At 34.2% G+C, this 23049-nt stretch overlaps 1 protein-coding gene across 6 annotated transcripts in view; it reads right to left on the minus strand.

The window, feature by feature from the left end:
* Positions 1–23049, minus strand: part of ADK (adenosine kinase) — a 486725-nt gene that overhangs the window by 136006 nt on the left and 327670 nt on the right. For all 6 annotated transcript variants that reach the window (XM_027129816.1, XM_027129817.1, XM_027129820.1 and 3 more), the window contains one exon: positions 9906–10076. In XM_027129816.1, coding sequence (XP_026985617.1) covers positions 9906–10076 — 171 coding nt within the window. The remainder of the gene's footprint in view (positions 1–9905; positions 10077–23049) is intronic.

Genomic DNA, 23049 nt, shown 5'->3' on the forward strand with positions numbered 1-23049 from the left:
TTACAATGCCACAGCCCTATCTTAATTGAAATTTCATTATCCTTAGCAGAAAATACATCAGAATTTTATATGAGCACCATAAGTTTTAATTTTTTTGAAGGGGTTACGTATCTTCTCTGAAACATCATTTCCTACTTTCCTGGACTGATCTTATAACAACCTTAGATTTTTATCTGTATCATAGGCTCCTCTCACTTTGTTTGCTTATAGTAAAGAGAGAGGAATGGAAAGATCTATAAGAAGAGTCTCAGGAAGGTGACTTCCATCTTATCCTTGGAAGAAACTAGTCACTTTTGTATAATTACAAGGGTAGAATTACCATTTTAGGGATAGCCCTATTCCCCACATTCATGTTGGAAACACCTTGATATGAGGAAAGAAAAGACCATCTCTTCTACTGTCAGAATATGGATCTGGTGACAGCCTGCCTCTCTGAAAATGTTTGGAAATCATGTATCCTAAGGAATTAGATTTAGCAAAAAGATGTAACAATTCAAAAAGGAATTCCCTGAGGATAAAATGTACAGACTTGAGAGAGAAAGGAAGTTTTTCCCATAATTAAAAATAATACCTTTATAAAGAACAGTAAGTCTCCTAACTAAAGAGAGACTATCTGAATGAAGATGTATGCATTCATAGCACTTATTATATTTGGTGCACATAATTTAAGGATTTACACAGATTTTCATACTGAAACAGCAAATTACATCTTTGTATAGACACTGACAGACTATTTCAGATAAGACAGAGTTTACCAAAGGTTATTTACAATTAAAGCACTATTGCTGTTTTCCAATTATTAATTTTTGTTATTTTAAAAAGAATCAATGGCTATTAGAAAGATTAAGGATTTAAGAGTGTAAACAATAAATATCAATAAATGTCCCCCTCCTCTCCCAGCAAACTATATAAAAGAAGAAAAAGTTAACCTAATCCATCTGCTTTAGTAAAAAGATGATCAGGGTTTACTTATAAGGAGACACAGCCATTACTCAGGTTTAGAAAACATGGATTCAAGTAATTAAAGCCAATTATACGTTTCTTTCAGAATGTCCCGATGCATCATGTAGCTTTCCTGTTTTTGGCTATACATCACTATACCAATATGATTTAAGAGCTACTCAGCCACAACAGAAACAACAACAACAAAATTGCAGAATTTTGTATATTGCTTTGTAATTCATTCATTGATAAGGTAGATATTTTTTTAAAAAGTTAAATCATCGCTTAGTAAAGAGACAGTAATTTCAATTTTCCTAGTCTGCACTAGAGGTTTTTAACATACTGAATCCTCTGTAGGATCAATAGGTTTAAAATGGATTTCCCTGCAAGAAAATGTACAATGTGGGAATAATGCCAGCAGAAGGAGGGATGAAACAGATTATAAACATAATCTTTATAAACAGAAATCATCTGTGAGATTCAAACACTAGGTCTATGTGGGAGAGTTTTATCTAAAATGTAGCATTCTTAATATGTATGAAATAAATAAACTGAATTCTTCTGCCCAATTTTCAAGCTGTATTTTACTGTTTTAACTTAATCTTAAAAGCGCATTGTACCGGTAATGTGACGTTTCACTGTGGAATTAAGTGGTAACTCTTGACAAAGCAGTTATTATCATGAGATAATTGACCTTGTTTGAGAGTTAAGTATCCTGAAGCAAAGTTGAGTGTACTTAATCCTGGCAGGTTAATTATCTAGTCGTTATGGAGCCTTGAAAAGTATTACTCTTAAGAACCATTTGCAAGATGACACTATTCAAAAAAAGTTCTTAATAAAAATGAAAAACAATAATCAAGTTCTTTAGTCATGTACTGCTAGATTATGACTACAAAGCAGACTGCATTAGCAGGCATCAATGAATATAATTACCTGCATGTAGAATGTCCTTTTTTAAGCCGAGTCTAGGTAACAAATGGTTGTCTAGGTAACAAATGGTTGTCGCAGAAGGGAAACGCTTTAAACTTTGAAGATGTCAGAAAGAAATTAAAAATACAATGTAACATTTAAATAATTTATATATTATGGTAGTTTCAAAACTACCTTAACAAGGACAACCAATAAATTCAGATGTGTAGTTTAAAATTATAAAATGCAATTTAACTGGTTACCAAGAATTTTTAATTGAGCCAACATGAAAATTTATCACTATGCGTTTCTGAATCTCAGTTAAAAGCAAGTCACACAAATCAAAATCAGAATGAGATGCTATATTACACCCCTTAGGATGGTTATTGCCAAAAAAATGGAAAATAGCAAGTGTTAGCAAGGATGTAGAGAAATAGGAACCCTTGTGCATTGCTGGTGGGAATTGTAAAATGGTGCAGCTGCTGTGGAAAACAATTTGGTGGTTCCTCAAAAAGTTAAAAAGAGGATTATTACCATATGATCCAGCAATTCCACTTCTACATACCCAAAAAACCTGAAAGCAGGGACTTGAACAGATACTTGTATACCAGCAGCAGCAGCATTATTAACAAAAGTCAAAGGTAAAAACAAACTGAATATCCATCAATGGATGAATGGATATACAAAGGGGAAACTCTGATACATGCTACAACATGGATGAACCTTGAAAACATTATCTTCAGTGAAATAAGCCAGACAAACAACTATTGTGTGATGCTACTTTTTGAGGTACATAGAATAGGCAAATTCATAGAGAAAGCCAGTAAAATAGTGGTTATCAGGCACTGGGGGGAAAGGGAAATTAGCAGTTATTGTTGAATGGGTACAAAGCTACTGTTCTGGAAAGATAAAAAAGTTCTGTGAATAGACAGTGGTGATGGTTGCACAACACTGTCAGTGTACTTAAAGCCGATGAATTATACACTCAAAAATAGTAAATTTTGTTATATATTTTTTACTGTGATAAAAGAAAGAAAAAAAGTAAATTACATCAGTTAATAATTTATACTTTGTTTTTATCATATTAATGGAGTATCGGTATTCCTGTGAATACTTCTATTTTGTTTCAGAATGAGCTCAACCAAATATTTTCAGATATTCCTTAGAGAAGAATACCCTTTTCCCTGGGCAAATCAAACAGAGAAAAGAAACAGTAGGGGTGAAAGAAGAGAAAAAAAAATCTAGCTTGTAAGGCATTACAGTTGAGCCTGTTAACAATGAAAAGAATAACTATTGGGCTTCCCTGGTGGCGCAGTGGTTAAGAATCTGTCTGCTAATGCAGGGGACAGGGGTTCGAGCCCTGGTCTGGGAAGATCCCACATGCCGCGGAGCGACTAGGCCCGTGAGCCACAACTACTGAGCCTGCGCGTCTGGAGCTTGTGCTCCGCAACAAGAGAGGCCGCGATAGTGAGAGGCCCGCGCGCCACGATGAAGAGTGGCCCCCGCTTGCCACAACCAGAGAAAGCCCTCGCACTGAAATGAAGACCCAACACAGCAAAAATAAATAAATAAATTACTAAACTCCTACCCCCAACAACTAAAAAAAAAAAAAAAGAGCTGGATATTAAAAAAAAAAAAAAGAATAACTATCTAAAATTAATGTTTGGGATTATATTATTCTAGATTTCAGAACAAGGACTTGCTGATTTATAGTAAAATTGGTCAGTGTTACTGACTATTAGAACATCTGAGAAAAATGAATCCACAGTTTTTGTAAAAAACATTTTTAGGCTCTAACAAAAAATTTAAAAGATCTTCTAGTATTTCTACACAAATCCTTCACTTTACGTATAAGGAAATGGAAGGAACAGTAGTTAGCTAATAAATCAGCAAATTGATTAAATTTTAAAAATTTAATTTAAAAATTCTATAAACATTTTATTAATATATATTGATGTATCATTTGCTAATATTTAAAGTAGGGTCAAGACTTTTAATGTGTGTATGCTGACTGATATTCTAGAGCCTTTCTTATAGAATCAGATCCATAATTCATGGTTTATGAATTTCACTTTTAGTTTCTTTAAAGGAGAGTCAAAACTTGAAGACTTCTATGGAGTACTCCCAAGTGCAGCTATTTATAGGTTCTTCTTCCTTTAATCTTTAAAACTTTTCATGCCCACACCTAATTCAAGAACAACTTTTTAAAGCAATTTGTCTTTACTGAGTTTTGTACCCAAACTTAATTCATTAAACTAATTCTCACTCTATTTGCACTCTATTCTATTTTATCAGATTATATAATCATTAAAAGCAAATTTGTAGGAAGAGAAGTTGGTCTATCAGAGAACAGCCTAATAGCATAATAGTTTTTCCTTATTCACTTGGAACTATTTATTATGTTTTATCAAGGGAATGGAGAGTACATGTTATTCAAGCAAGTTAGTTAAGTGAAACTTAAGAGAGGAATAATATCAATACTGCTAAGAACACCTTCAACACTACCTAACAAAAACTCAGCACAGTTGACCTTTGAACACCACCAGTTTGAACTGCACGTGTCCACTTATATGCAGATTTTTTTCAACAGTAAATACTACGGAACTACAGGATCTGCCGTTGGTTGGAACCTCAGGTGCAGTGGAACCATGAGTACAGGGAGCCGACTATAAATCATATGCAGAATTTTTATCGCCTTTAGAGGTGGCAACCCAACCCCCTGTGGTTTTCACAGGTCAGCAGTACTTTCTATGGACCACCAGGGAAGTCCCTCACGTTTTCATTTAACATTGGTTCTTTAGAGCTTTTTATATGAACAACTCTAATTTTCCCCATTTTTAAACTTATGTAAATGGAATCACACAGTATGTATTCTTTCAAAAAAGCTTTATATGGTATAATTCACATATAATGATCTGCACAAATTAAAGTATCTAATTAGATAAGTTTTGACACATGCATAAAGTCCTGAAACTACAGCCACAATCAAGATAAGGAACACATTCATTACGTCCAAAAGTTTTGTTATGCCCATTTGTGATCACTGCCTCACAGCACAACTCCTTCCCAGGCAACCATGAATCTGCTTTCTGTCACTACAGTTTGAATTCTCTAGAATTTAATTTAAATGGAGTTACACAGAATGTACTTTTTGTCTGGCAGCTCATCTTTCACTCAGTATAAATCTTCTGACATTCATCCATGTTGGTGCATGTATAAATACTTCATTTCTTTTATGGACTAGTATTCTTGCGTATAGATATACCACAGTTTGCTTATCCCGTCACCAGTTGATGGACACTGAGTTGCTTCTAGACTTTGGATATTACAAATAAGAGTTCCTACAAGCATTTGTGTATGTGTTTATATGTACATATACTTTCATTTCTCTTGCGGGGGGACAACTAGGTCATATGGTGGGTTATATATAACTTTGTAAGAAACTGGAAAACTATTTTTCAAAGTACTTGTACCATTTTGCATTCTCACCAGCAGTGTATGACAGTTCTATCAGCTTGTGCAAATATCTTGTATAGTCATACTTTTTAATGTTGGACACCTGAATAGTTGTTGCATGTTGTATGGGCTGAAGTTTTGCTTTTTTGGATATGGATATTCAATTGCTATAGCATAATTTGTTAAAAAGACTATTATTTACAGAATTGCTACTGAAATTTTGTTAAAGAATCAACAGTTGGTCTATTTCTGTACTATCTCCTCTGTTCCATGGATCTATTTGCCTATCTTTAAGCACTGCCACACTGTATTGACTACTGTAGCTTTATAAGTCCTGACACCATGTAGTGTAGGTCCTCTGATTTTTTTTTCAAAGTTGGTTTGACTATTTTAGTCCAGTGTTTTTCCATATTAATTTTAGAATATGCTTGTTGATTTCTAGAAAATGAACAAACAAAAAACCTGTTGGAATTTTAAATTAAATTATGTTGAATCCAAAGACCAATGTGAGACCTGACATCTTCACAATAGAGTTAAAATCCATGCACATGCCCTCTCTCTCTACTTAGTTCTTTAATTATTCTCAACAATGTTTTACAGTGTTCAGTATACAGGTTTTGTATATCTTTTATTAGATTCATCCCAAAGTATGTTATATCTTTTCATAGTAATGGAAATAGTAATTTTAAATGTCAATTTCTGCGTGTTTGCTGCTACTATATAGAAATGCAACTGGTTTTTGTGTGTTTATCTTGTATCCCACAACTTTGCTGAACTCATTTTTATTTGTAATAGCTCTTTGTAGATTTCAAAAGATTTTTCTACAAAGATGATCACGGTGTTAGTAACAGAGACAGTTTTTCTTCTTCCTTTCTAATCTCGATGATTTTCATACCTTATTAGTACTGACTAAAACCTCCAGTACAATGCTGAATAAAAGTGGAAAGAGTGAACATCCTTGCTTTGTCCCTGATCTTAGAGGAAAGCATTCAGCTTTTAATCATTAAGTATGATATTAGCTGTACATTTTTTGTGGATGTCCTGTATTGGGTTGAAGAAGTTCCATTCTATTCTTAGTACTCTGAGGGCTTTTTATCAGGAATGGATGTTGGATTCTGACATAGGTTCTTTTCTGTGTCTATTAAGATGGTGATGTTTTTTATTTTTACAAAGGTGAATTATATTGATTGGTAAACCAACCCTACAGTCCTGGTCATGATGAATTATCCTATTACTGGATTGAATTTGCTAAAATCACGGGGGGAAAATGTCAAAATCCAACATCCATTCCAGATAAAAAGCCCTCAGATTACTAAGAATAGAAGGGAATTTCTTTAACCCAATACAAGGCACTGTATGCATATTGGGATAATATTGTTAGGAGGGACAAAAGGAGCCTCACTCTAGACTAATTTTGCACCAGTGGTGCTCTAAGTACTCTGAAGCTCATGAATTATGAGGTTCTCTACTCTAGCTAGTAGAATAAGAATGGTTACAGGCTCTCTGTGCACTCTGAAGATTATTTGCTAGTATCTTCTCAGGTGGTTCTTTGCCCAGCCTTCATTAGTTTCCTCACAGCTGATCAAGTACTCAGCTGAAAGACTTGGGTGGGACTCTGCAAATCTCCTGTGTTCTCTCTCTATGCAGCTCTTTCCTTTCGGGTACTATGAATTGCAAACTCCAGCTGGCTAGCTGTTAGATTTCCTGAACTTCCAGCTCCATCTCTTCAGTTCAAAGAGACTGCCAAGCTCTACGTGGGTTCTCCTCTGTGCAATGGCCTAGAAATTCTCTTCAAGTGGTAAGTTGGGTTAATCATAGGGCTCATCTCATTTATTTCTTGTCTCACAAGGATCACTGTCCTTCATTATCTGTGAAGAGATAGACTTGGTGGACAAGTTCTTCTTCTTTTTTTAAAATATACTTTCTGAGGTTATCAGAAAAGCTTTAAAACATCATTAGTAGTACACAATCCTATGAAAAGGAAAGTGGCACTAGGTAGAAAATAAGAGTCAAGTGTGTTTGGTTTTAGCTAAGTGCTGACATTTTGAGAATTTATATTAAGCACAGTAGATTTGTTTGTTTTTTTCTTTTTTTTTTTTGTTTTTTTCTTTTGAGGGAGAAAGGGGGAGAAGGACAAAGCAATCCTGTATGTATTCCCTGAGAAATATATTTCACACTTCATTGCAATTTAGAAATGAAATGTCCCTTGTTTTCCTAGAGAACCGAAGATAGTTTATTATTACTTGAGTATTCAAGGAGAACAATGAAATATGAGATTAAAGAGATAAAGCTCATAATAACATATTTGTTTTATAATCAAATATGGTATCATTTGATTTATCCTCATTAAATTTCATCACTTAATTGGTATTTCCAAACTATTAAAATTGTTTAAAGTCTCATTTTGACATTCAATTTACTTGGTATCTATTAACGTGTTGCATTATTTACATTCTGTGCGTTTGCCTTATCTACAAATACAGCTTTATCTGAATCACTGATAGTTTACTTGAGCAAACACTGAAGCATATCACTAGAAATCTATTAATTTATCGGAGGACTTTTTGAGACTGGTTCAGTAAACTATCAAATATATCTAATTGCCCTGTATCCAATATTTATTATTCTATAATCCATATTATGACAAATCATCTCAAATATACTATACATCTACTGTTTATTGGTCTGCCATAATAGGTACTACATATCTGTTGAATTCATATGAATAGCAATCGTACAAAAAAAGTAAAAAGTTATCCTGACATGACTTGTAACCAGGTAGTAGCTTGTAATTTTACTACTTCCTCTTCTAGGTAGGGAAAAATAATTTCTTTAATAATCTATACAGTACTAACTTCTAGTCAAACTTTACCAATTTGTAGAATCAATCAATTTTTTAAATTGTGGTAAAATATACATAAAGTAAAATTTTACCACTTTAACAATTTTAAGTGTTAAATTCACTGACATTAAATATATTCACAATGTTGTGCAATCATCACCACTATCCATTTCCAGAACTTTTTTTCATCCCAAATAGAAGCTTTGTACTCATTAACTAACTCCCAACTCCCCTTTTCCCCCAGTGCCTAGTAACCACTATTCTGCTGTCCTTCTTTATGAGTTTTTCTATTCCAGATACTTCATTTCAGAGGAATCCTTATAGGAAAACCCAATAGGTGTCTGCTTGTATCTGCCTTATTTCACTTAACATAATGTTTTCAAGATTCATTCATATTGTACCACGTAACAGAATTCATTCCTTTTAAAGGCTGAATAATATTCCATTGTATGTATATACCAGATTTTATTTATCTATTCATCTGTTGAAGAACATTTGGTTTGTTTCCAACTTGTGGCTATTGTGAATAATGCTGCTAAACATTGGTGTAAAAGCATTTGAATCCCTGCTTTGAAGGTTTTTTGGTTATACCTAGAAGTGGAATTGCTGGATCATATGGTAATAATTCTCTTTTTAACTTTATGAACAACCACCAAATTGTTTTCCACAGCAGCTGCACCATTTTACATTCCCAGCAGCTATGCACAAGAGTTCCCATTTCTCCACTTGTTATTTATCATTTTTTAATTTTGAAAACAGCCATCCTACTGGGTGTCAAGTAATATCTTACTTTGGTTTCATAAGCATTTCTCTAAGATTACTGATGGTGAGCATCTTTTCACATGCTTATTGGCCCTTTGTTTTGATATATCTTCCTTGAAGAAATATTTATTTAAGTCCTTTGACCATTTTTAGATTAGGTTGTTTTCTTCTTGTTGAGATGTATTTGAGTTGTTAAGATATATATTCTGGATACTAATCCCTGAACCGATATATTATTTGCAAATATTTTCTACCATCCATGGGTTGTCTTTTCACTTTCCTGATAGTGTCCTTTGATGCACAAAAGTTTTTAATTTTGATGAAGTCCAATTACTTTTTCTGTTGACTGTACTTTTGGAGTTTTTTAAACAATGAAGACCATTTTGATATCATCAGCATTTTCTGCAAACCTAATTATTCTTGGGCCTCTATTCTTTTCTATTCTTCAATGTCTCTGCCAAACTTTTAGCATTGTTCCCTGGTTCTATAAATGCTTTCCATCTTTTTTACATATGTTTTACAAATGTGAGCTCTTATTAAAGAGTTTTCTGTGTGCTCTCCAATGCTTTTTATTTTTGTTAAGGCTCCTCCTCATTTTCTTTTTAATTAAGGTTATTTGAGGTTGATGTTAAGGGCTAAGGATGAGGGCAAGGGTTGACTGATAAATGTGATGAAAATGTTTTTTATCCTGCTTGTGGTCACAGTCACATGACAGGTATGCATTTGCAAAAGCTCACAGAAATGTATAAGAAGAGTGAATTTTACTACATGTAAATTATAAACCTGAATAACCTAATCCTTTAAAAGACTAATTTTTTACTGTGTAAGAAATTAGTATATTCTGAAGGAAATACTAAAAATACTGAGTTAGAGTGGTCCAAACTGAGGCAGTTTTACTTAATTCTCAAGTACACAGTTTTTATTTATATATTTCTAAACATATACACAAAGAGAAACCAAACAAACCAGGTACTTTAAAAAAAAAATTACTCACCGTCTCATTTCCAAAGAGTATGTCAACATAAGGCATAACTTTCATCAATGATTCCTTGTAGAACTGACTAATAAATGGTGCAGACAGATTCAAAGTGAAAATTCTGTTGTTTTCAGAAGCATGGTGAGCCACTTTTAAAACTGACTCTGGGGAAACTGTGAGAAAAAAACCCTGGATAAAGAAAAAAAGGAAGGGAAATTAGAAATGCTATCTCCACATAGTCACTCTCAGTGAGAATAAAAGAAACCTATACAAAATACAAAAGCCTATATAATGTAAACCTTAAAAATACAATTATAAAATGCAAGGCAGAAAAAAGAATTTGATGAGGAGAAAAGTTTATCACATGAGTACTATATGCTTGATATATGCCATTACATTAGAGAATAAGACATTATTTATTTCATATTAGATTTGTATATTCAATACTGAAAGAATTCTAGGAATCTACATAAGAAAAAATATTTGAAAGGTCTCATTCAGGACAATAATTACTTTTAAATCAGACAAATAGTAATGAAGGCAGATTAGATCCTTACAGCTTCTTACAAACAGTTTGGATTCTTATTGTCAGGAAAGCTATATTTAAAAATACTATTTATCTGTATCTTAAACATTAGTAAGTCTTTTAAAATATATATTTACGCTTTCTAGATGCAATAAAGTATAAGCAAAAACATGGATGCTTATATGGAAATCTGGTTTGGATGATGTGCAAGGAAATGAAGGAGTACACAAAGGGCAAAAGAAGATAAAAGTTTGGAAGCCCAGCTGAGGTAAGAACATGAAGGGCCTTGAGTGGCAGTTCAGGAGTCTATTAGGTGGAGTGGGGATGAATGAAGGGTAATGAAGTTTTCCTTGAAAGAAAGGAGTAACAAGCTTAATAGGAGAATTCAAGGGAACGTTACTCTGGACAGCAACAGTCAATAAAAGCCTGCTTTCGGCTTTGTAAAAGGAAATCATACTGGGAGTATTACATACTGGACTTAGCAATTGTTTAAGATGTGGGAGACAAAGAAAAAAGAGTCAAAAGATTACTATGATTTTAAATCTGGTTCTACTATTAATAGAAATAGAAAAATCCAGGAATTCCCTGGTGGTCCAGTGGTTAGGACTCTGCGCTTCCAATGCAGGGGGCACAGGTTTGATCCCTGGTCAGGGAACTAAGATGCCACATGCTGTGTGGCATGGCCAAAAAACAAAAAAAACAAAGAAAAAAAATAGAAAAATACAGAACAAGACCTGGCTTAGACGTCAAAGAGAGTGTTTAGTTGTGGTCATACTACATTTGAGGTGTTAAAGGACTTCCAAATATATCAGAAAGCTGGACTCAGGAGAAAGGCCATGGAAGAAGGTGATGGTAAAAGAGGAGTTGTAATTACCAAGAAAGAAAGGTAGAAAAAGAAGAGGGCAAAGGACAGAATAGAGGAGAACCAAAATCAGGGGACAGAGGAAAGGAAAAAAGTAGAGTACAAGAGGAAGGCACACAAGAAGAACAGAAGCCATGACAGAGAAACCCAACAAGGGAAACTTTAAGAAGATACTTAAAGGCACCGAAGCTATCAATGGGTAGAGAGGAAAGGACTGAGCCAAAGTCACAGGATTTGATGGTTAGGAGAAAGTACTTAAGGTATGAAGGTAAAAACAGATAGTTGTTTAAAAAGGAATGGTGAGAAAGTAAGGGTAAAGATAAATTATTTGGGGAGTTTTATCAGTGAATAATAATAGAATCATCTAAAATTCACTGAGCCATTCTTACAACCCAGGCACTATACTAAAAGCTCTATGTATATCAACTTGGTTATCATTTTTTCCTTACATAAACCTATGAGGTGGATACTGTTATTATTCTCTTTTTATGAATAAAGAAGGCAAGACAGGAAAATTAAGAAAGGTTTCCCAGATCCTAGAGCTTATGTGTGATGGAGTTTGAATTCAAGTGACTCCAGAGATAATTACCCTAGTTTTAGTAGATAACAGAGAAAAAAAGAGCAAAAAGATAATTTTAGTGGCAGAAGGGGAGTAGGAGAGTTGTTTTTAAGAACAGGGAAAGTTTAAGCATTTCTGCTCTTCAATGAAGGATCTACTGGAGAAACAGAAGAATGAAGAAGCAAGAGAGGGAGGATAATTAGAGCAAGGAACCAGAGGAAGTAGGGAAATGGGAACGAGAAGAGAAGAGCTACCTTATGTTAGAAATAACCATCAAAGTGTAAAGGAAACTTCTTTTAAAAGTTACAAAAAAGCTATTGAAATATTCACTTATAACTGAGGGACTAACCACTTCTATCTTGCAAACTCAAAGAGTTTAAAGAGAAACAAGATTATTTTTCTATTATTTTCAAACTTCAAAATGAATATTAAAAGAACACTAAAAAATTAATTTTCTGGCAGGAGTCATGTGTACTGGGATCCACCTTTGAAGGGTTTCTTGCGCTTACAAATTCTGAAATATTAAGAGAATTTTATACTATAATTGTCTTTTACTAAAGTACTGCTAATGAAATTCTAATAAAAACATTTTCCTATCACAGTAACATAAAATTTTCTCATCATTTAAAAATTCTAAGCCATTAATTCTTTACCAATATTCAACTGTTCTAAAAGGAAACATGTCTTAGTCTTAGGTAACATCATTTAATGTTTTCATCTTACTTTCTAAACCAAATACCATGTCACTTGCAAACTATGAGCATACAAGCTGCTTTGCTATTTATGTCACTTGGAGAATTAAAATGAACAGTTTCTATAGCATCTTGTCTCCATAGTAATATGTATGTACTTGCTTTTTAGTCTTTCATTTAATGAGGAGAGTTTAAAGCTCCCCCCTCCCCCTGTTTCTCCCCAAACTGTTTCAGCATGAAATAAAAACCTCCCAGAGCTAGCATTCTGCCAGCTGTGGATTAACCACAGACAGCCATAGAATGGTTTACATAAATAGTAACCTGGTCAAATAATTAGGCTTCTCACCAACTTCAGACTGAAAATTTGATCTGTGCTAAAATACATCTGATTGTAATTTAAGGTACAGAACAGTATGCCCCAGAGTCTAAATCTGGCCTCATTCCAAATGTGTATGTTGTATGTGTATTTTACTTTAAAATGCAACACAAGAGAATTGTGATGTGGACAGTAGAACTTCCATTTTCTTAATTTTACAAAGAATACACAAAAAACCATCAGCTTTTAACTGAGGCAAATTCACAATTTAAATTAATTCCATTTTTGAATGGTTTCTTGTTTTTCTTTAAGTAAATATTTAGTATTTAAACAATTTAGGATTTGTGCTTAGAGTGCACAGACTTAAAATCGATGCCAACCATAATTTTTCTTTCTAGATTTATATCCTTTGCTAGGCCACATGTTCCAGACCATCGTATCACCAAAACAAAACTGTTATAAAAAAATTTTTTTTCAAGTAACAGGTTTGTAATAAAAACAGGCCAATAATTTATAGAGCTGTAGTTTAGAAAAATACTCTATATAATCAACAAAAATCTTGTAATTTTCAAAATAGGGATTTCAGTAGATACAAGAGTTAGCGCTGCTACTCTTTGGCCCTAGGACCAACGAAAAGCAAAGTAGATTCTAACACTTAGAGACTGGATAATATTAATCAGAATTAAGGGTGAAGTGAGACAATTTTATCCATTAAAATGGAAACTGAAACAGAAAAAAAAGGCAGGAATAGGAGGAAAGGGGAAAGACCAAGACAGAGCCAAAGAACCATTTTTATCAGAGCCAGACTTAAAGCCTGGAAATCTCAAGTATGTAGATTTCTCATTCAGCCACACTGAGGATTTCTCAGGGTAGTTTAAACATGGGGGAATGTAAGTAATTGAAATATTTAAAATACTAAAAGAAAAGACAAGAAACTGTTCATTTCAAATCACATCAAAAACAAAATACCAAAAAAACCAAAAAAACAAAAAAACAAAATACCCAGGAATAAACTTAACCAAGGAGGTAAAAGACCTACACTCTGAAAACTATAAAACACTGATGAAGGAAACTGAAGATAATACAAAAAAAATGGAAAGGTAGTCTGTGCTCATGGATTAGAATAATTAAAATCGTCAAAATGTCCATACTACCCAAAGCAATCTACAGATTCATTGCAATCTCTGTCAAACAACCCAAGGCATTTTCCACAGAACTAGAACAAATAATCCTAAAATTTATATGGAACTACAAAAGACCCCAAATTGCCAAAGCAATCTTGAGAAAGAAGAAGAGAGCAGGAGGAATCATGAGCCCTGTCTTCAGACTATACTACAAAGCTACAGTCATCAAAACAGTATGGTACCGGCACAGAAACAGACACATAGATCAATGGAACAGAATACAGGGCCCAGAAAGAAACCCATGCACTTATGGTTAATTAACCTATGACAAAGGAGGCAAGAATATACAGTGGAGAAAAGACAGTCTCTTCAATGAGTGGTGCTGGGAAAACTGGACAGCTACATGTAAAAGAATGAAATTAGAACAGACTCTAACACTGTATACAAAAATAAACTCAAAATAGATTAACCTAAATGTAAGACTGGATACCAAAAAACTACTAGAGAAAAACAAAGGCAGAATACTCTTTGACATAAATCACTGCAATATTTTTTGGATTTGTCTCCTAAAGCAAAGGAAATAAAAGCAGAAGTAAACAAATGGGAATTAACTAAACTTAAAAGCTTTAATACAGCAAAGGAAACCACTGACAAAATGGAAAGACAACCTACTGAATGGAAAAAGTTTGCAAATGATATTACTGATACGGTGTTAATATCCAAAATGTTATATAAAGACCTCATACAGCTCAATATCAAAAAAATAAGCAATCCGATTTAAAAAATGGGCAGAAGATGTGAATAGACATTTTTCTAAAGAAGATATGCAGATCTACAGGCACATGAAAAGATGCTCAATACTGCAAATTATTAGAGAAATGCAAATCAAAACCACAATGAGATATCACCTCACATCTGTCAATATGGCTATCATCAAAAAGTCTACAAAGAACAAATATTGGCAACGATGTGGAGGGAAGGAAGACTTGTATACTGTTGGTGGAAATGTAAATTAGTACAGCCACTATGGAAAACAGTATGGAGGTTTCTCAAAAATCTAAAAATACAATTACCATATGATCCTACAATTCCAGAGCTGGATATATATCTGAAGAAAACAAAAACACTAATTCGAAAAGATAAATGCACCCCAATGTTCACAGCAGCATTATTTACAATAGCTAAGATATGAAAGCAACCTAAGTGTCCATCAACTGATGAATGGATAAAGATTACTCAGCCATAAAAAGGAATGAAATTCTGCCATTTGCAACAATGTGGACAGACCAAGTGAGAGTTATACTTAGTGAAATAAGTCAGACAAAGAAAGACAAATATTCTATGTTATCACTTATATGTGGAATCTAAAAAATAAAATGAATGTAATAACAAAACAGAAACAGACTTGCAGATATAAAAACACAACAGTGATTACTGGTGGGGAAATGGAAGGGGGGAGGGGCAAGACAGGGATATGGGATTAAGAGATACAATCTACTATGTATAAAATATATAGAGGGCTTCCCTGGTGGCACAGTGGTTGAGAGTCCGCCTGCCGATGCAGGGGAAACGGGTTCGTGCCCCTGTCCGGGAAGATCCCACATGCCGCGGAGCGGCTGGGCCCGTGAGCCATGGCCGCTGAGCCTGCGCGTCCAGAGCCTGTGCTCCGCAACGGAAGAGGCCACAACAGTGAGAGTCCCGCGTACCGCCAAAAAAACAAATACAAAAACAAAAAACAAACATAAGTAATTTATTGGGCTTCCCTGGTGGCGCAGTGGTTGAGAGTCTGCCTGCCGATGCAGGGGACACGGGTTCGTGCCGCAGTCTGGGAAGATCCCACATGCCGCGGAGCGGCTGGGCCCGTGAGCCATGGCCGCTGAGCCTGCGCGTCCAGAGCCTGTGCTCTGCAACGGGAAAGGCCACAGCAGTGAGAGGTCAGCCTACCGTTTAAAAAAAGAAAAAAAAAAAAAAAATATATATATATATATATACATATATATATATAGATGTATACAGGCAAGTACATATTGTACATCACAGGGAAATACTGCCATTGTTTTGTAATAACTTTAAACGAAGCATAATCTATTAAAATATATAATCACTATGTCATACACCTGAAACTAATGTAATATTGTAAATCAACTATACTTCAATTAAAAAAATAAAATACATAAAATATAAAAAAAAGAAACGTGGTAGTAACTTGATTATGAAGAAAGGCTGGTGAAATTAATATATTAATACCGCTGATGGGAGTGAAACTGACACTTGTTCCAGAAAATAAGTTGAAAATACACACGAGGAGCTATAAACAAATTCATATTCTTTGACCCAATAATTCTACTTCTGAGAGTCTACCTTAAGGAAATAATCCAAAATATGGAAAATATTCATTTAGGAACATATCAGTATACTATTCATCTGACTGAAAACCTAGGAACAATATATTCAATAATAGAGGAATAAATAGTCAAGTAAGAACTGGCATATATACCCGTTCTAAATCTGGCTACTGATCATTTATTTTTTTAAAAAATATTTATTATTTATAAATTCTTTATTTATAGCTCTACATTTATTGGGTGTTTCCTTATGCCAGGCACTGTGGTAAACACTTTACAGCCTATCTTTCTTTTCACATATCTATGGTCTTTAAGAGGTGGGAGCTATTGTTTGTTTCTTTTTTTTTTGTCTGTGCCACGTGGCATGTGGAATCTTAGTTTCCCAACCAGGGATTAAACCCACACCCCCCACAATGGAAGTGCAGAGTCTTCACCACTGGACCGCCAGGGAAGTCCCTGGCTATTGATCATTTAAAATGTGGCTAGTGCAACTGAAGACCTGAATTTCAAATTTTATTTAATTGTAATTTAAATGTAAAAAGCCACATGTAGCCAATGAGCGCATGGAATGTGGTTAGTGTGACTGTGGAACTGAATTTTAATTTAATTTAATTGAAAAAAAATTCAAAATGGAAGGAATGTAAAATATTTTTCTGCTAAACACAATTTTATTGTTTTGGTAGGCTACATTTCATTTTGACTGTTGACAATTTAGTGACTGAGCTGTGTTATAAATGTAAAACAGACACCAATTTCAAAGACAGTATAAAAAAAGAATGTTAAAATATCATTAATTTTATATGATTACATGTTGAAATGAGAATTATTTTAGATATCTGAAGTTAAATAAAATATATTAACATTAACTTTAGCTGTTTCTTTTTACTTTTTTAATGTTGCTACTAGAAAATTTAAAATTGTTTATGTGGCTTGTTTTATATTTCCATTGGATAGTGCTATTCTAGAGAATACTTTGAAAATAATAAAAGTGATGATTATGAAAATAAGTGGCAAAGTGGAAAATGTTTATAATACACAAATGTTAAATGAAACGTAAGATATACAAGTAGTAAGTACAAAATATGGTTATAAACTATATTATATCAATAGGAAAAGAAAACTGAAGAGAATATAACAAAAGCAAAAATGGTTAAATTTCAGTAGAAAAATTATGGATAATTTTAATATTTTTATTTTTCAAATTTCAGTGAAGTGCTTTGATTACTCTCTGATAAAAATTATTTAAAAGATAAAAATATTTTGTTCACTTGAATTAAATCTTTGTTCAAAGAAAAGATGTTTATAAATAGTGAGAAGTTTAGTTCAAAAAACAAGAGTAAGAACAGATCAAGAGCTGGGAGTAAGTCTATTATTTCTTCAAGTAGATAGCTTAAAAAGGAACAAACTAAATATGAAGTGACTTTAGTAAATATAAACCACTATTCATAGAAGCAAAAGAGAAAATAAATAAGAATGTATAGTAACAGAAAAATATTAGGACAACTAGAGAACCCCACTAAACCTCGACTATAACTGATGAGAGATGGCTGAGAGTACCAGATGGTGTATCTCAAGATGTACCACAGTTGTCTATTCTAAAGAACGTAATTAGTATGTTTTCCATGCCATAGTAATACTAGTCAAGACAATGGGTTGAGAGAAAGAATAAATTAGAAGCCAAAAATAACAAATACAAAAACCATATAGCAAGTTTTCTTCCCTTTAATGAGTCGTACATGTTTTGCAAAACTCTTATAGAGTATAAAATCTATTTCCTTGTAGGAGTGTGAGGATCAAATACGATTTATTTATTTTTTTTGGCTGCGTTGGGTCTTTGTTGCCGTGCGTGGGCTTTCTCTACTTGCGGTGAGCATGGGCTACTCTTTGTTGAGGTTTGTGGGCTTCTCACTGTGGTGGCTTCTCTTGTTGCAGACACGGGCTCTAGGCATGCGGGCTTCAGCAGTTGTGGCTCACGGGCTCTAGAGCGCAGGCTCAGCAGTTGTGGCACATGGGCTTAATTGCTCCGTGGCATGCAGGATCTTCCCAGACCAGGGCTTGAACCTGTGTCTCCTGCACTGGCAGGCGATTTTTAACCACTGTGCCACAAGGGAAGCCCCAAATGTGAATTATTATAAAACATACTTCCTATTTGCTTGTAAGGAAAATGACTTTGACAAACATTAAGATAATGTATAAATTGTTTACTATTACAATGTTATGATATGCACTACTTCATAGTAATGACAGCAAAAGAATCACTACAAGAAGAAAGCCAGAACAAATATACTAGTGATGCTGTAATGCTTATGTTACCACTGACTGAATATAATGCATCAGTGGAAGAGGATAATTCACCTAGATCTTCCTGCCTGTGTGGCTCCTTTTGGAAGCATCAATGAAATCACCTATTCCACATATATTTTAATCTTTTTCAGGATTAAAAAACCTGCAATCTTACCTATACCATGAACATAGATGTCAGCTTTTCTTCCATCCGAAATAAACACCTCAAAAAGCATGTAATAGGAGGCAGCAAGACATAGTAGAAAGAAGATGGGTTTTAGGGGGACATACATGAGGATATTTATCACAGCTTTGCTGAAAGTAAAAGGGAGTGTGAGGCATTCTGGGAGTCTATTTCTAGGGGAAGGATACAGAAAATGTGGTGAATGCACACTATTATATAAAGATTTAAAGTAATATATTAGAAACATATACATCATATTGTATATAGTTCATCCTTTTATATGTTCTGTATAATGTACACACATGTGCGCAATACCTAAAACATCATGATACACTTTTCAAGGATGCAGGACACATATCAAACACATTGGAGTACCCATGGTGGGGAGGAGAATAGGATTAGGGATCAGGAATGATAGGAAAAACTAAAATAATAAGAGGAGCCATACCTAAGCCATATAATAATAATCCGTCAGGATCTGAGATGGATTCACTCAATTCTCAGCACCACAGAGTTTAAACAAACTAGTATACTTATTTTTAACAGTTTTGCCAGTCTTGGTACTTACTAGATACATGACTTGTGCTATGTAACTTCCCTACGTCTCATTGTTCTCATCTAAAAAATGGGAATAGTAATGGCTATTAAGGTTGGTGTGAAAATTAAATGAATGCTTAATACAATGCCTGGTATGTAGCATGCACTCCATACATATTAACATTGTATTAACATTACTTCTGTAGTAATATCAAGAGCATTAGAACGTTTTGTTTTTCCATTAATGTTGAGTTCTACGTTATAGCTCTTAGTTCTAATGCTTATCAAAATTATGATTTTTAACTTGAATATAGAGCTTGGTATTTCCTTTGAAATACAAATACATAAAACAAGATCCATCATTCCCTTTCCAAAAGCTCTCCCTGCCTTCTCTCTCTCCTTGATTTAATCATCCTATATCCTGCTGACAGATTAATCACCCTAATCACTCTTATTTTACTAGTAAATTAAATCCAAATGCCTCACACCCCAGCATTCAAAGCTCTCCACAATAGTACTCCAATGTACAGAGCACACCAGCTGTAACCTCTATTACTCTACAATGTATGTCCTTGCTTCAGTCATACAGAATGATTTGCTTCCCCCCAAATAAATCTTCTGAGTCTTTATGTTGTTTCTTCTATCTGAAATATCCACTACCTCCACCTGTTGGAATTTCACCCCTCCATCAAGGTCCACTTAAAATCGAACTTTCATCCCACAAAGTCTTACTGCATTCCCACTAACACATGTATTCGTTCTTCTTTGAACTTCCGTAATACGTATTATGAAATAAATAACCAAGGGTATTTATTTTATTAATATAAGCAACTTGCATTTGTCTTACCTCCCAAACTTCATTGTAACCTTAAGGGCAAGAGTAGTTTTTATTTTTATGTTTGCTACAGCACAAAGAACAGTGTACAGTGTACAGATAATTTAAAAATATCTGATTAAATTCTTACTGAGATTCTACATAAATTCCCATGTAACTGAAATGCTATTTTGTTTTTTGTTATTTTTCTTTTCTTTTTTAATTTTTATTGGAGTATAGTTGATTTACAATGTTTTGTTAGTTTCAGGTGTACGGTAAAGTGAATCAGTTATACATGTATATATATCCACTTTAGATTCTTTTCCCATATAGGTCATTACAGAGTATTGAGTAGAGTTCCCTGTGCTATACAGTAGGTCCTTATTAGTTATCTATCTTATATATAGTAGTGTGTATATGTCAATCCCAATCTCTCAATTTATCCCTCCCCCCTTCCCCCCCAGTAACCCCATGTTTGTTTTCTACATCTGTGACTCCATGAAATGCTATTTTTTGGGGGGGGGGAAAGGACTGCTGCATTTTCACATGTTAAAGGAAGAGTATATTTATTTTAGACTTGGACAACTCTCTAGCTCAAAGAATCTGAACTTTCTCAGTTCACAGCACCCTTAGTGAATAAGTAACTTTTACATGGTGCCCTAAGAAATACCTAACAGTTCTATTTTTTGTAACAGTCAGGTCTGAGCAACTTAGTAAGTACTGATAATCTTAACAACTTAATACCTGGTTTGAAAAAATAATGTATATAAACTGAAAAAAATTTTTTTTTACTTCATTCAAAAACCACCACAACACTTACTAATGGGATATGGTGCTGATGATGGGCACTGCACAACTCTTCAAGCCTTGGATTCTAACTGAATAGTGCAACCCTCATTTCCTGTTCTGCACTGATTTTCAGGATTTTTTTTTTTTTAATTACAGCAACCATTCCCAAAGATAGGACATCATCCCAAAGGAATGCATCACAATCTGATATTGAAGATATGCCATTACCCTGATATACAAAATACCCTATGGAACTCTTGTGAGTTTGTTGCAGGACCGTAGGGTGTCTCAGTGTACAGTCTGGGAACTGTGGCTCTAGTTGAAGAAAATACCGTGATAAGCATTTTTATTTGAGAGAGTTAAAGCCCTTCTTGGGCATGATTCATAGTATTTAGAAAATGTCAGTAATTGACTCTGCATGAGACAACAGAAGTAAATCGGAGTATAAGGGTGGCACTCTGGAGAGCAGAGGTAAGAGGATTTTATGAAGAGATGGACCCCAATTAGATGATAGCAATGGGTACCCTGAAGGTAAAATATGGCCAGTGAAAAACTGCCTTTGGCTGGGATGCCCTAACAACTTTGGTAATGCTGATACCTAGTAAACAATTTTAATTTGTTTCTTATCCTATATAATGTTATAATCTTTCTCCATTAACTTAAACCTTCCATAAAAATTAGTTCTTCACTTCCCAAAATATGTACAAACAATTTTCTGTTCTGCTCAATGAAGTTTGAATCTAAGAATTATTAACTCTTTGTCCCCAAATCAAATGTCCTATCAATTACATCTTTAGAAATTCTTACAACTATACTCTTTCCCATTAATATGTATACAACATTAGTATTAATCTTCCATTAATACAACCCTCATTTGCCTTGTAAACATTACTGCAAGAGTTTCCTCTTTTGGCAAAGTTCCTTTGCTGAAAAACCTTAAATGGCTCATTTCCTAAACAATACATCTCAAATTTCTGACATGGCATCAAAAACCCTGTAATTATGACAGTAATCTATCTTGTCTACATTTTCTCTGATGATCCACCTTCAAGAAACTTTTACACTGACCACACAGAGCTTCTAGCTACCTTAAGCAAAAATTCTATATTTCCCTATATCCTCTGCTTTGCTGGCAATATTTATTCACTCTGTAGAATCTGTTCTTCACCTTCCACTTGGACAACAAAAGCAAAGATTGCCAAATGTTTTCTGTTAAAGGCCCAATAGTAGGTATTTTAGATTTGTGGGTCATATGATCTCTACTGCAACCACCCAACTCTGCTGTTTTAGTACTAAAGTGGGTATATACAATACATATAAGCATAAGCATGACTGTGTTCCAATAAAACTTTATTCACAAGAACAGACAGTGAGCCAAATCTGGCCCAGGTGACATATTCTGCTGACCCATGAACTGAAGGAAAAGAAGGAAATACATACTACCAAGTAAAAATACCACTCAGATAAAAGGAATATTGAAGAGAAAAATTAATAGGAAATCCAATATAGTATGATAATGACAGTTAGCTTCCTCAAAAGAATAAAGGGCATGAAGAAACTGAATGTCAAAGTGGGCTTAGAGAGGAGAAAACAATATACAGTTGATCCTTGAGCAACAAGAGTTTTAACAGCACAGATCAACTTATACGTGGATTCTTTCCCAATAAATACATGTGAAAGTACTGCATGATCCCCAGTTGGTTGAATCCATGGATACATATGCATGCATGTGGAGGGTCGACCGTAAAGTGATATGCAGGGTATATTTTTTAATTTTTATTGGAGTATAGTTGATTATATGCAGGTTTTTGACTACATGGGTTGGCACCACTAAACTCCCACATTGCTCAAGGGTAAACTGTAATTATATTTCCCAATGTCCTCCCCTGAAATGAGACACAGACTATTTTGAGGCTAGCACTAAATCAACACAAGTTACTTACACTTGAGTAGAAGACTCAATCTCCAAGGGATACAAGTTATCTTGTTTTCGTAGTTGCTGCTCTCCATCTCCACCCCTCAACCCCACTCAATGCTTCTCCCTAGGTGCCTCTGAAGATAACTGTTGAAAACAGACCCTCTATCTGCCATAAGCTAGGCAGAAACACTTATATAATTTTTATACCCTGAG

Source organism: Aethalodelphis obliquidens, unplaced genomic scaffold (assembly GCF_003676395.1).
Source record: "Aethalodelphis obliquidens isolate GAN/ISIS:26980383/991018 unplaced genomic scaffold, ASM367639v1 scaffold37, whole genome shotgun sequence".
NCBI lineage: Eukaryota > Metazoa > Chordata > Mammalia > Artiodactyla > Delphinidae > Aethalodelphis > Aethalodelphis obliquidens.